This window comes from Pleuronectes platessa, chromosome 11 (assembly GCF_947347685.1).
Source record: "Pleuronectes platessa chromosome 11, fPlePla1.1, whole genome shotgun sequence".
Taxonomy (NCBI): domain Eukaryota; kingdom Metazoa; phylum Chordata; class Actinopteri; order Pleuronectiformes; family Pleuronectidae; genus Pleuronectes; species Pleuronectes platessa.
The window spans coordinates 8825925-8838742 of record NC_070636.1 but is presented as its reverse complement, the minus strand read 5'-3'; the positions used below and the strand labels follow the sequence as shown (position 1 = coordinate 8838742).

Below are 12818 nucleotides of genomic sequence, written 5' to 3'. Positions count from 1 at the left end.
ATGGCTAACATATGTGGTGATTGTTAAATTGGCTATTCCTATTATTTCACAGAGGCGACACTCTCCATAACAACTAACTGCATTTGCCAGCAAGCTATCATCACTGCTGTCTACGTCAAGTTTTTCAGATATTTATTATTTCAGAAACCTGCTGCAATAAATAAAATTCTGATCCAACTCATCCAATCCAATTGTGCCACTGGGTACACGCAGAAAAGTGACCAAATACCAAGTGCTGATGACCTCATGAGGCAGGTTCACATGCTCGTTCAAGGTGCTGAGGGGCAGCGAACTGGCTGAAATGCAGGAAATCCCATCACACAGCTTCTCCAAGTCTGTGAACATCCGGCAGACGCTCAGATGACCTCTGAAGAACACACAACAGGGAGAGAAAAAAAATTCAAAAGGCAAGACATCAAAATGTTTCAGAGCAGCTTACACGTTTGATGTCAGATCTTAGAGAGGCATCGGAGGAAACCTTAAGTCTGGCTTTTCAAAATGTCACCAGTTCTCTACTCGTGTTAACCTTGAATGGCTCTCAGTACGGTGCACACCTCTGCCAAGGCCCGTCAGTCCCCTTATGAAACCAAGTTTAAATTCACTAGATCTGGATTTTGATTTGGATCTGCACCAAACTGCACTCACTCATAAATATATGTCCCCTAAATCTGCCAGATTTTTCTTTCCCATTCTGAAATATTCTCTGAGAAATCAACAAAACATTTTAAATGCCCCATCTTGTAACATTCAAAAAATCCAGATCCACACCAAAATGTAATGGGTTCTTGCCTGACCCATATCCAACCCATGTTGACTGGTCCTATAGACACTGCCATGCATTTGTACGACTAATAAGGAGCAAAAATGACATGATGTCAGTGATTTTCTCAGTCCAGAGCCATTAGTTGTCAGAATCTGGCTCTTGTTGCTGTTTATTTCCCACTGTGAGGTCCCACTTGTTTTCTGTCTCACCTGCTCGCTGGTGGGTCTGGATTTCCTCCAGGCCGGTGAGCGTTCGGAGAGACCTTCGTTCTTTGAAGGCAACAACAGGTACCCCCTCCTCCTCATTGTTTAGCCCCAGCGGTGCGGACCTGGTGCCCACTGGCAACTTGACGACATGTTCCATGGTGCCATTGTGCACAGGCTCTGTGTTTTCCTTTGGTTTGGGTGCGTTTGGTAAGAGCCGGACTGGTGAGGACTTCTGTGTTGAAAAGGGTTTATTAATATAGTCAGGGACAGGTTATGTAGCTTTTAAAAGTGGAGCGGGTTAGTTGTTAGTTGATGCTGGTTGTGCGTCATGAGGACCCAGAGGCAATGTACTTTTTATCAAGTGAACAGTAAATCTCACCGTATCTGGAGAATCGGTCCTTCTGGTCCTCCGCATGATCTCCTCTAGTCGCTGGAGAAAAAACACAGCTTTCATTCAAACCCTGTCATAGCGGTCTTTGCGAAAACATCCAGTCTCTTTAATAAAACAGAACTTTTGGTAAAGTTACTGTTTCGATTTAAAATGATAAAAAGAATGTAATAACTCTCTTACTGTATATATTGTTGTTCTATTGTTGATGTTTTTTTATTGTTGTTTTTATATTGTTGTTTGTACAGTGCACCAACCACACCAAGGCAATTTCCTGTATGTGCAAATATACATGACAAGAAAAATAATTCTGATTCTGATTCTGATTCGGATTGAGAACTTGAAGATGCACATAGTACAGAGCATACCTCCACTTTAATTCAATCAGACAGCCCCAAATTGTAGTTGTTCTTGCGTAACTTTGGTTGAAATAAAAAACAACAAACAAACAAACAAACAATGCTTCCATGGTGGAGAAAATAAAACGGTTCAAGAGGAAAGACCCAGTAGACAATTGGTTAAAGAGGTCATGACACTGCATTACATACAGCTAAGGGTCTTCTCTTTAAAGGTTTGACACTGAAATTCTTATCAGAATAAATGTGAATGGTATTTCCATTATTTCTAATCTTATCTACTGGATCTTATCTTAACTACATGTCTGTACTGCAGTCTGACGAATTGTCCAGGTCAGTTGTTCTTGAATATGTAAACAAACAAATATCTGTATCGTAATATCTCTGATTTAGTCACCTTTTTTCTTTCTTGACGGTCGACCTCTTCCTTTTGTGCGAGCATCTGTCGCTCTTGTTTCAGCTTCTCCGCCTTCGCCCTCTCCCTGGCTTCCTCCTCCTCTCTCTGCAGAAAACACAGAGCAGATACAGAACGTTGTTGTGAGGATGAGCAAACACACAAACTACCTCTTCCAATAAAAGTACCTGAGAATGAAGAAAACAACAGCAAAAACAAAACATTGGGATGGAGCTGTACATAAATTGCCCTGTTCACCTGTTTCTGCAGGAGGGCGACTTCCCTCTTGGCCTGAGCTCTCTCTTCCTCGGCTCGTCGCTGCTCTTCCTCCTCCCTCCTCCTCTTCTCCTCCATTAGACGCTGATCTTCGGCCTGCTGTTGTGCTCGCTCCTCTGCCCTCCTGTGCTCCGCTTCTTCACGACTGCGCCTGGAAATGTTTTAAAGAGAAAGTTGTAGCCATACCACACCCTGTTCCAGCAGTGTTTCTGTCACATAGGGTGGATCTTTTTTAACCTTTCTGCCTCCTCTCTCTGCAGACGCTCCTGCTCATCTCTCTCCCGCTGTAGTCTGGCCTCTCTCCTCTTTTCAGCCAGGAGACGTGAGGCGGCCTCTTGGTCTGTGGTTCCAGCCAAGGTCCTGCTCACGACTTCAGAAGTCTGGGTGGATGGTTCAGGAGGTCTATGGGAAGGACCTGAAGAAGAAAGAAAATCTTCAATATCTGAAGCACTTTGAATACCAGTTCAAATACGGCCCTAATTGTTTCCTGTATCTTACTTTTATCTCTCACTGGTGCGGTTGTAGGAGCTTTGTTGGGCACGTTCAGACGGGGAGTCACTGGCTCTGGTGTTTCACTCCTCGTTTTCTCTGTCCGACCTCCAGATGATGTCCTGACAGGCCTTGAGTTACCAGGAGCGAGGGCAGAGTGACAAACAGCCTCCTCGGGGACCGTTGTGAGCTCGAGCTGCAGCGGGGTTGAATGTCTGCTGACTGATCTTCGAGGACTCCTTGAAAACGCGGCAGAAGAGAGCAAATGTCCCACTTTATTCACGTTTCTCTGATTGTTGTGAATGTACAGTGGAGATAACGGCCACACAATCTTAACCTACCGATCTGGTGAGGGTGAGTTTTTTCTGCTCTGTGTCACTGTGGCTGGTTTCACACTGGTGTTGACGGATCTGATGTTTGAGCCCCTGCTTGAGTTCTTCTTACTCTCTGGCGTCTTAATGGAGTCTTGCTGTTTTGGTGTTTTAATCTAAAACAAAAAGAAAAGGGATCAGAATTACTGTTACTTTTTCAGCCCAAAAATGTGGCTGAAAAATGCAAAGAGTGGAAAATCGTACTACATCATATATATGCTATTCTTAAACAGACCTATAATGAAAAAAACATTCTTAGATTTCGGGAATAAATTCGTAAAAAATTAAGTTGCAATTTTATGAGATTAAAGTTTAAATTTTAGGCTATATGTCATTTTACAGAAGCAGAACAGGAGATCTATGTTGCCTGCTTTAAAATGAGAAATAAAGAGGTTTCACAAATAAAGTAATCGATATATTTTGGCGTATAAGTATCATAACTTTCAATGTTGAAATGTTTGGTAGTGGTCGACTGAAAGGTTTTTTTATTGAAGACTCTTATGAAATTACATATTTGTTGTCTTTATTGTCTCATAAAGTCACAACTTTATTCTTGTTGTTGTTTGACTTTCTCGTCAATCACGACTTTATAGTCTATACTTTACATTTTCACTTTATTTTTGAAATCTCAGCTTTTTTGTATTTTTAACCTCTTAAGAGGCGGGTGAGATTCGCCTGTCTGAGGAACTTTAAAGTAAATTGAAAGCTGTCCTTGAACCATTTGGAGTATGTCTCTTTTGAAAGGTAACATTCTGAACTCTCCCCCTCCCCCCCCCCCCCCCCCCAACAAAAGAAAGTCACAATCACTCGAAGTGCTACTGGCATTGAGTAAAAGCAGTTGGCACACAGTGAAGTAGAAGGTTTTTATTTCTGCCTGAATATTTCTTAATAAACAGATGCCTGCAGATGACTCTAGCTGGGTTTTATGAGCTGGAAAACACAATGGTACCCTAGCATGAAGCCTTGACTAGCCCAAGTTCAAATTTGATAACAATACCACATAAAATTAATATTTGACAGCTCTTTTCCTAAGGGCATGTTTTCCACAAAGGCCATTTGGAGACTCCAAAGGACCCCTTGTAACCATGGTAACCAACCATGCTAAATAGGCTAATTTTACACTCGTATGTTTATATAAAAGAGACAAAACAGCCACACAGTGAAACACTTCCTTTGAGTTCCTTTGGTGACCAGAGAGATCTCAGACATTGGCGCCATCTTTAATCAGCAGGCTACTGCCTTTGAGTTCCTTTGGTGACCAGAGAGATCCCAGACATTGGCGCCATCTTTAATCAGAAGGCTACTGCCTTTGAGTTCCTTTGGTGACCAGAGAGATCAGAGGCAATGGCGCCATCTTTAATCAGCAGGTTACTTAACTGACCACCGAAGAGACACTTGTCAGTTTGTTCAAACAGTGCAACATGACAACAAGTCAAGACAGCTCTACAATTTCTACAAGTGCAACAACTGAGAAAATCATGAGTCTTCAAGACAACCGCTACAACAGCAACATGGAGCCAAACTCAATGAATTCAATGGAGGACCTCCGGCAACAATTAAAAGGCTCAGAGTTAAATAATATGAAGCTGTCGCTGGAGAACCAAGCTCTTCAGGAGGTAGAGAGAGAACTAAAGTCCAAGCTGAAGACAATGGACAGGATGTTGGTCATGAAGGAGAATCACGACAGGGAAAGAGATGAAGTAATCCATACTTTCCAAAGTGTAAACACCGCGCTGGTCGATAAGAATGGTGAGCTCATGGACAAACTGAGGACCGCACAGAATCTGATCCACAATAATTGTACAGGCAATCTCACTGTAACGGATCAGTCTAAGCTATGGACCAGCAATTCTGAGAATGTCATCTGCTCTGAAAGAATCAAGGAGCTGGAGAGCCTGGTTGAAACCTCAGACCTTAAAGTCCACACTCTGGAGGTTCAGCTCAGGAGAGAGCAGGTGGAGAAAGATACCTGCCTTCAAAAGATCAAAGAGCTGAAAAGTCTGGTTGAAGCCACGGAGAAAAAGTGGCTCAACGTGCAGGAGGACTTGCGACAAAATGTTGAGCTCAGGGCCAAACTGAGCACCGCACAGACTCAGATCCACGATGGCCAGACTGCCTGTTACCACAAAGTCGACTTCATCGAAGGTCTGGTATTGCGGTATTCCGTCTGCTCTAAAAGAACAAAGGAGCTGGAGAGTCTGGTTGAAGCCACAGAGAAGAAGTGGCTCAACGTGCAGGAGGACTTGCGAAAAAATGTTGAGCTCAGGGCCAAACTGAGCACCGCACAGACTCAGATCCGCGATGGCAAGACTGCCTTTAACCGCAAAGTCAATTTCATCGAAGGTCTGGTATTGCGGTATTCCGTCTGCTCTAAAAGAATCAAGGAGCTGGAGAGTCTGGTTGAAACCTCAGACCTTAAAGTCAACACTCTGGAGGATCACCTCAGGAGTGAGAAGGTGGAGAAAGAGACCTGCCTTCAAAGAACCAAGGAGCTGGAGAGTCTGGTTGAAGCCACAGAGAAGAAGTGGCTCAATGTGCAGGAGGACTCACAGCACAAAGTTCAGAAGATGGAGGAGGATATTAAGTTCCTCATCGTGAAGTCTATTAAGCTTCAGGTAAGTGACATCAGCTCAGTTTTATTTGAACAATAACCTGTTGGATTGTGAGTTTGTTTCAGATTTAGACTTTTGGAATGAAAATAATGAAACACGCGTCATCTCTGTCTTTTCAGGAGCTGGCCCTCATGTCAGACAGCGACAAAGCCAGAAGAAGTGAGGAAGCAAGACAAATTCAGAAGAAGCAGAAGATAGAGAAAGTACAAAGAGAGATGAAGCTGAAAGAGAGGGATAAGCAGGAAAAGAAGAAACAGCAGAAGATAGCGAAAGAACTAATAGAGAAGATGAGAAGGAGGAAGAGCATGGGGAGATAAAAACTAAGCTTCCCTGCTAAATTTCTATTGTATCTGCTCGTAGGTTAACTAGAGTGCTAGTTTGAACTGTTTGGTCTCACCTTGAATTGTATGAGACAGGAGTTTGTTTATTCGTTGCTCCTTCACTGCTAAACACTCATCAACATCTCGACCGTTTGCTGTCCTGGCTCCTAAATGGTGGAACCAGCTCCTCATCAACATCCGGACATCAGAGAGTTCACACATCTTCCGCCGCAAACTAAAAACACACCTCTTCCGTCTATTGGAGAGGCGGTGGACTAGTGGCAGAAAAATTGGACTATGGGCAGATAATCAGTCTGGATGGTCTGTGGTTTGACTACCAAAAAAAAAATACCTGGATGGACAACACCTGGATCTGTCCAAAAAAGTCTAAGAGGACTCTCCCTACCCACCCTTAACTATGGTTCTAATACGGCGTCATAATTATTTAGCAACACATGTATGTCAGACCAAAGGAGGTGTTGGATTTACCTGTGCCAGATGGAGGCTTCTGTTGTTGGGACTTGGGGAGGCAGATGGCCTCTGTTGGACTGAACCAGAGTGTTGCTGGGGTTTGTGAGGAGTGGAGGAGTTGGTGGTGGTGTTCATGGAGTGGAATGAAACTGCACGGCGACAAACATGGACAACTGAACCAGTGTTTTGTGCCATAATTATGGGAAATTGGGGAAATATGCACAAATGGTGGGAAAAGTGAAAGGGGGGGGGGGGGGGGGGGATGTGGAGCAGTGCGTCAACAGAGAGGAAAACGAGCTGAGTTAGTAAACAAAATGGCCTGGAAACATTGGATGTAGCATTGTTTTACAAATGCACGACAAACCACTGGCATTGCATTGCCATAATATTAAAGGTTCAGTGTGTAAGATTTAGGTGAAAGGGATCTAACAGCAGAAATTGAATAAATATTAATCTTAGGGATGTTTTCACTAGTGTGGTTCATTGTATGAATTGTTTTCTTTACCCTAGAATGGGCTCTTTATTATTTAAATACAATACATCAATATTTGGAGCAGGTCCTCTCTACGGAGGCCGCCATGTTTTTTTACAGTGGCCCAGACTGGACAAACTAAATACCTTTTGAGTTTTTATGACAACTGAAGGCTACCACAGGTTATTTTTCTTGTTTGAAAAGGGAGGGGTATTCGGCTGCAACATGCAATTTCACCACTAGATGTCACTAAATTCTACACACTGAACCTTTAAAGCAAATGAGCACATTCTGTTATCTGGGGGGGCAGGGGGTAGAGTACCTTCTTCTCCTGACTGACAACCAGCACTCTTGCTCCTGGCCAGATAAGAGCAAGTGGGAGTAAGGAGGCGACTGACCAAGTTCTTCTCCCATGGTGTCAGGGGTAAGCGGCGTGGAACTAGCGTATTGATCAGTATAAAGTTTAAATGAAGCAAAAACAAAAGATTATGCAAGCCAAGAAATTGCTGTGTCCAGATATGCTACAAAGGTGATTTTAGAAAGGTAATGTTAAAAGGAGGAGGGTAAAATCAAAGTGCATTTATCTTCGACTCACCGTTGATCTTGGTTATCTTCCTCCCCCTTGTGTTTGGACTGATATTGTGTTGGGCCCTCTGGCTCTTTTCCAGCGTCTTGCGCACTGCAGATTCATATCGCTCCTTAATTCAGGGGGAACAAGCTTCAGTTTAGCTGTTGCTCAAATCCAGAGCTGTGAAATCAATGTCCTCTCTAAAAATGCAAGTCGTTTTTTGTGTTTTTTTTGCCCGCCCCCCCCTCCCTAAACACTTACTTTCTCCTCCTGCAGCCTCTGCTTGCGCTTCTCCTCCACAGCCGAGCGCCTCCTGTCCTCTCTGTGCCTCTGCTCCAGGATCTTTTTCTTGCGCTCCTCCACTTGCTGTTGATGGAATTGCCGGGCCCGCTGCTCCCGCTCCAACCTGCTCAGCTCCCGGGAGGCTGTGTATATATATAGATTTATCAGCTATCTATGTTAATCATATAGAAATTGAGGCCAGTGGATTAACCTTAGGAGCTCACATACCGACTAACTTCTCCCGCTCCTCTCTTCTTTCTCGCGCTGCCTTCAGCCTCTCGTCGACATTAGGTCCATTAGCCACTAGAATACCAAAAATAATACTTTGCAGTTAATGATTCATAATAATGTGACATCTGGCTGATGAACAGAGTCAGTGGCACCTCAGGTTAATAGAGAGAGGTATCAAACCTGCAGCGGCCCTTGGAGAAAAGGTGTTGAGGATTTGTGGGGACTTATTGACACAAGGAGCTGTTTTCTTTGGCGGTGAATTTTGTCTGATATAAGAGCCATTCTCTGTAAGCAATGAAAAAATGTGCATGTTATTCAGTGACAACAATACCAGCAGAGAGATTTTGAAAGTAGTGTCGTGATGAGAGTGAAGTAATAATTTGAGGCTATGTGTCATTTTAGAGGAGTAACATCACGTCTGGTTAAGTTGGTCTTTAGAAGAGAGTGGGTTTCACAAGTAATGCAGCTTTTCCTCATTAGCAGCACACTATCACAAGTATCAGGACCCAGGATCAGAAAAGGCTGTACAAGAAACTGTGTCTATTCTGAGGAAGGAACCACAAAGATGTGGAGGAAATCGCCTTTTTAGTGGAGGAGGAAATGTTTGGTAATGGTCGACTGTGAGGTTGTCTTCGTCAACATCTGCCTGATATTCAAAGGGTTTCATAAAATACAGATTTATTTCCATAATATGACTTTTTCTTGTTAAATGATTACTTTAATCTGGGAATATTACAATGACTTTATTCTTGTATTATTGGGGCATTATTCTCAAATCTGTGAATCATCTTTCTTCGATATTGCCCTGACACTCGATTGTACTCTGACCTCTTTTTTGATTCATTTTACATAAACCGACACACAACAATTTTGGGGATTTTCTCCTACCTGTGACGACACACGGCATTCTGCACCTGAAGGCACCATTCGTTCAACAAATGCTAAGACGCAGCTGCTGCGTACATAAACCAAAAACCAACCATGATGCATCTGTCTCGAACAGTGGTTGTTAGGGAGTTGTTTGGCCTTGGGGTCTGATACGGATAAAAGAGCCTCTATTGACGGACTGTGTATAAAAGGCATAGAGAACATGCAAGCACCTGACCGTTCCTCGGGAGGATAACTCAAACGAGCTAAGGTCAAGACATAGACACCTTCAGGAGTACATGAAGTACAGGTGGAGGGTCCTGTCGGGTTAACAATATCAGGATCCTGTGTGTTTTATGAAAAATCTGTGTCCAAAGATGCCCTCCAGTTAAAGCCGTACTCACAAACAAACACATCTCAGATGGAATCTGTTATTCTACCCATGCGTCATCAATATGATAAAATAATCCTGTGTCAGTCATCTGTTGTGACTTGTCTTCGAGGAAATGCTTCTTTAGATCAGCTATTTTCATAAAAATCATCATCAAATAACAGCAAAATCGACTCACCTCCTGTTCTCTCAAGTCCGTTCCCCTTCCCCTGGCGCTCGATGGTACGTGTAGACAGTGGTCCCTGCGATGGAGGGATGCCACTCTGTTTCTTCTGCACAGCCATGCTAGGTATTGAGCCTGGCATACCAGTGCTCGCACTCAAAACACCCCCTGCCTCTGCCTCTCTCCTCCTCCTCCTACTCCTCCTACTCCTCCTACTCCTCTTCCTCCTCCTCCTGCTCTTCCTCCTCCTTCTTCTTTTTGAATTTCTATTTCAAGATGCCTTCGGGTTCTGGCTTGCAGAGTGAGCTGTGCAGGGAGCTGCCTCCTGCATCAGCTGCTTGTCCATCTGTGCCTCACGAAACCAATACAGTGAAGAGCCTAAGCCCCAAGCCACCGGTTTAACCCCTTTTCAGTGAGCTGGAGATAATTCAAAGCAAAAGTAATGTCCACAAACGGAAAGTCACACCAGTCTCCTTTAGAGGTGAAGGAGAGATTCTTATCCTCAATGAGTCTTGTCTATAAAAAGGCGACCCTTCCCCTTTAAAGATCTCCCCCTTGTGAGCTGCCCTGCTTTACTTTCACAGAATATAGCTGTGTCACTTTAACTCCCCCTCCTCACTGCCTGCTGGATGGAGGGGGCCAAAGGGATGCAGCGTTTCCTGGAGACGGGGGGGAGGAAAATAAAAGATGCATAGCCAAGGGGCCGCGTCCTCGTGAATTATTACCATGGCAAGGGGTTATATCATATTCAGTCACACACATTGCTTGGACACTAACTTGCTCTGATGCTGTATCCTCAAGAGATGTGGTGAAAATGTGTCCCACCCCCCCACCCCATCCCTTCCTGATTCTTCCTTCGAAATGAATGGTCTGGCCACTAGATGGAGGTATTTGGTTCTAGAGAGCAAGGTGAAGTCAGCAACATTTTTAATTCAGTCATTATTTACTCACCACTTTGCCGATGGAGGATCGCAAGTGTTTGAGTCCACACTTCTGGAGTTTCAGGGGTAAACAGTGTTGCAGTCAAATCAAATACAATTGAAGTACTTCCTCAAACGTCTCAAAGCAGCAGAAAAGAAACTTTACATGCCTCCATTCTGCTCCTGTGGTGTCATCCAAGTGTCCGTAAGCCCCGACATTCAAAGTCGACTTGAAACGAGGTCATTTACACAGACGAGGACATCAGAGGACATTTAGGCTAAAAACAGGGATTTTATTTCTCTATTTTCTGATGCATAACTCAACCGAGGAGATAATGTTTTGTCTCTTTTTGTTTGTTTGTAAAAATGCAAAAACTACAGAATGGATTTCCACAAAACTTGGTGGAAGGATGTATGTATGTAATTTCTCACTAGTGAAATAGAGCATTTTTCTAAGTTTCCATTGATCAGCAGTGAATATTTCATAGATATTGATGAAGAAAAATCTGAAATTTTTATGGAGCCGATATTTATGTTTGCAATTTGAAGGAAATCCAAATAAAAATGTGGATGTAGTGCATTTAAATGTGGTTGCATAAGGGCCATGGCAGAGCTTTGTCCTCTGTTGAGTTCCATTGTTGTTAATGGATCAAATGACTAATTCATTAACCAGGAAAATTAACCCTTCTTATTAGTTAGCTGCAGCTCTACACTAGGGCCCGTTGATTGTATTATTAAAGTAATAATGTGAGATCAGGTTTGAGCTGAATTCTCGGAGACCTCAGCACCAGTGAACGTGTCCAGTGTCTCCGGGACATCACATCAATGAGCTGGTTCAGATCCTCAAAGTAATTTCAGGTTTCTTTCAGTGCCAGCAGAGGATGGGGGATAATGCTGGTCTGTGTTTCTGCTCCCAGTCCCAGTTATTTCAAGAAACTGCTGAGAAAAGTGCTGCAAGGAAAAACACAAAACAAAGCAAGGATGTGTTAACTCTCAAGCCTGAACTTGTCTAAAGCATTAGAGTCCTCTAACCACCCTGACTGTTCCAGAGCACAGCGACTGGTCAGCCTCCATTGGGAGATGTGTCCCTCAAACAAGCTGATGCTCCAGTTCCTGGTTCTCCAGCATCAACATCCTGCACTTTGCCAACAGCTTCGTCCTTGATCAGCTGGCATTAAAACTTTAAATTAAGTTTCAAACAACTGATCGATTTCTAACCATCTATATTTTACACTATTCTGGCACATTTTGACACTCATAATTTGCTAATATTAGATATTATTTCTATTTATTCTTCTTTATGGTGACACCCACTTTCAGTTTGTCAAGTTTCAGAAGTTTTTAAGGTAGAGGTTCCAAGAAAATCAAATGCAAAACTGGCGACTTTTTCATTATTGCTCTGAAAACGTTATTCAGCAGCAGTGACAGGTCTATTGTCACCAGGTGGTGCTGTTGCTTCAACGGGCACTGGAAGTATAGTGGGCGAGGAAATGTACAGGAACTGCGACTCTTCAGAACTTGCTTGAGAAATTTCGTGTTTTTCAGATCTCATCTGTATCAACATCATTTAGAGATAATTTTCACTTGACTAAGTGTTACATCGTATAAATGACCCTTTAGTAGCTGATTCGGCATTTTCAGAAAGTAAGTAAGAGAGGAGGTAAGTATGGGATGAGCATTTTAATTACCTCCATAGGACAGGAACTGCAACGCTCCAGAACTCGCCTGAGGATCGTCGTCTTTTTCCACGTCTCGTCGGAATCAATGTTATTCAGTGTTAGTTGTCAATTGATACAGTAATGTCTTAGAAAGAGGAACAGTTAATAGATAATTCAACATAATTATACTGAACAAACATAGACTATAAAGGATACAAAAAAAACGGTGTCAAGTTGTGGCCCAAAGCAACTTATTGTTGCAACAAACTCTGAAACGCTGTTTCCTTTAAATATCTCTAACTATGGACACTATCATACTATTGCTATTACTACTACTACTACTACTACTACTACAACTAATAATAATAAATAGAACAATAGCTCTCCAAAATATTATCTAAGAAGCTCTGCTTTTAGTGCCTAAAACTTTTGCACAGTATTTTATTTGCACACAAACAGACTGACTTGACTAAAATATATTGCATTTCTTTCAACCTACAGAAGAATGATCATTTCTAGGATATCACTGCAATAAAATATTGTGAAGACATGTATGTGAGGTATAATTATAGCTGGACATATTTGAAATGTTGTTATTGGTGCAATTGAGGACTTTTAGA

General features: G+C 42.8%; 1 protein-coding gene across 1 annotated transcript; it reads right to left on the bottom strand.

Annotated features, from left to right (window-relative positions):
- Positions 1–356: 356 nt before the first annotated feature.
- Positions 357–9762, bottom strand: map7a (microtubule-associated protein 7a). The gene is made up of 14 exons (XM_053434825.1): positions 9636–9762; positions 8197–8271; positions 7948–8111; positions 7714–7816; positions 7441–7557; positions 6665–6819; positions 3214–3359; positions 2882–3111; positions 2621–2798; positions 2366–2534; positions 2111–2215; positions 1349–1399; positions 973–1201; positions 357–367 (listed from the first exon to the last, which is right to left on the bottom strand). Exons 1-14 carry the CDS (start codon positions 9760–9762, stop codon positions 357–359), a joined length of 1860 nt encoding a protein of 619 aa, XP_053290800.1.
- Positions 9763–12818: the final 3056 nt, after the last annotated feature.

Bases quoted from the DNA above. Each gene is read 5' to 3' on its own strand.
- map7a (XM_053434825.1), bottom strand. From the start codon at position 9,762: ATGCCAGGCTCAATACCTAGCATGGCTGTGCAGAAGAAACAGAGTGGC. The intron at 6,820-7,440 runs GTACTCTACCCC...ACACTGGTTCAG, and splicing joins TTGTCAGTCAGGAGAAGAAG to TTGTCCATGTTTGTCGCCGT. The intron at 2,216-2,365 runs GTGAACAGGGCA...TGTTTTCTGCAG, and splicing joins TCGCCCTCCTGCAGAAACAG to AGAGAGGAGGAGGAAGCCAG.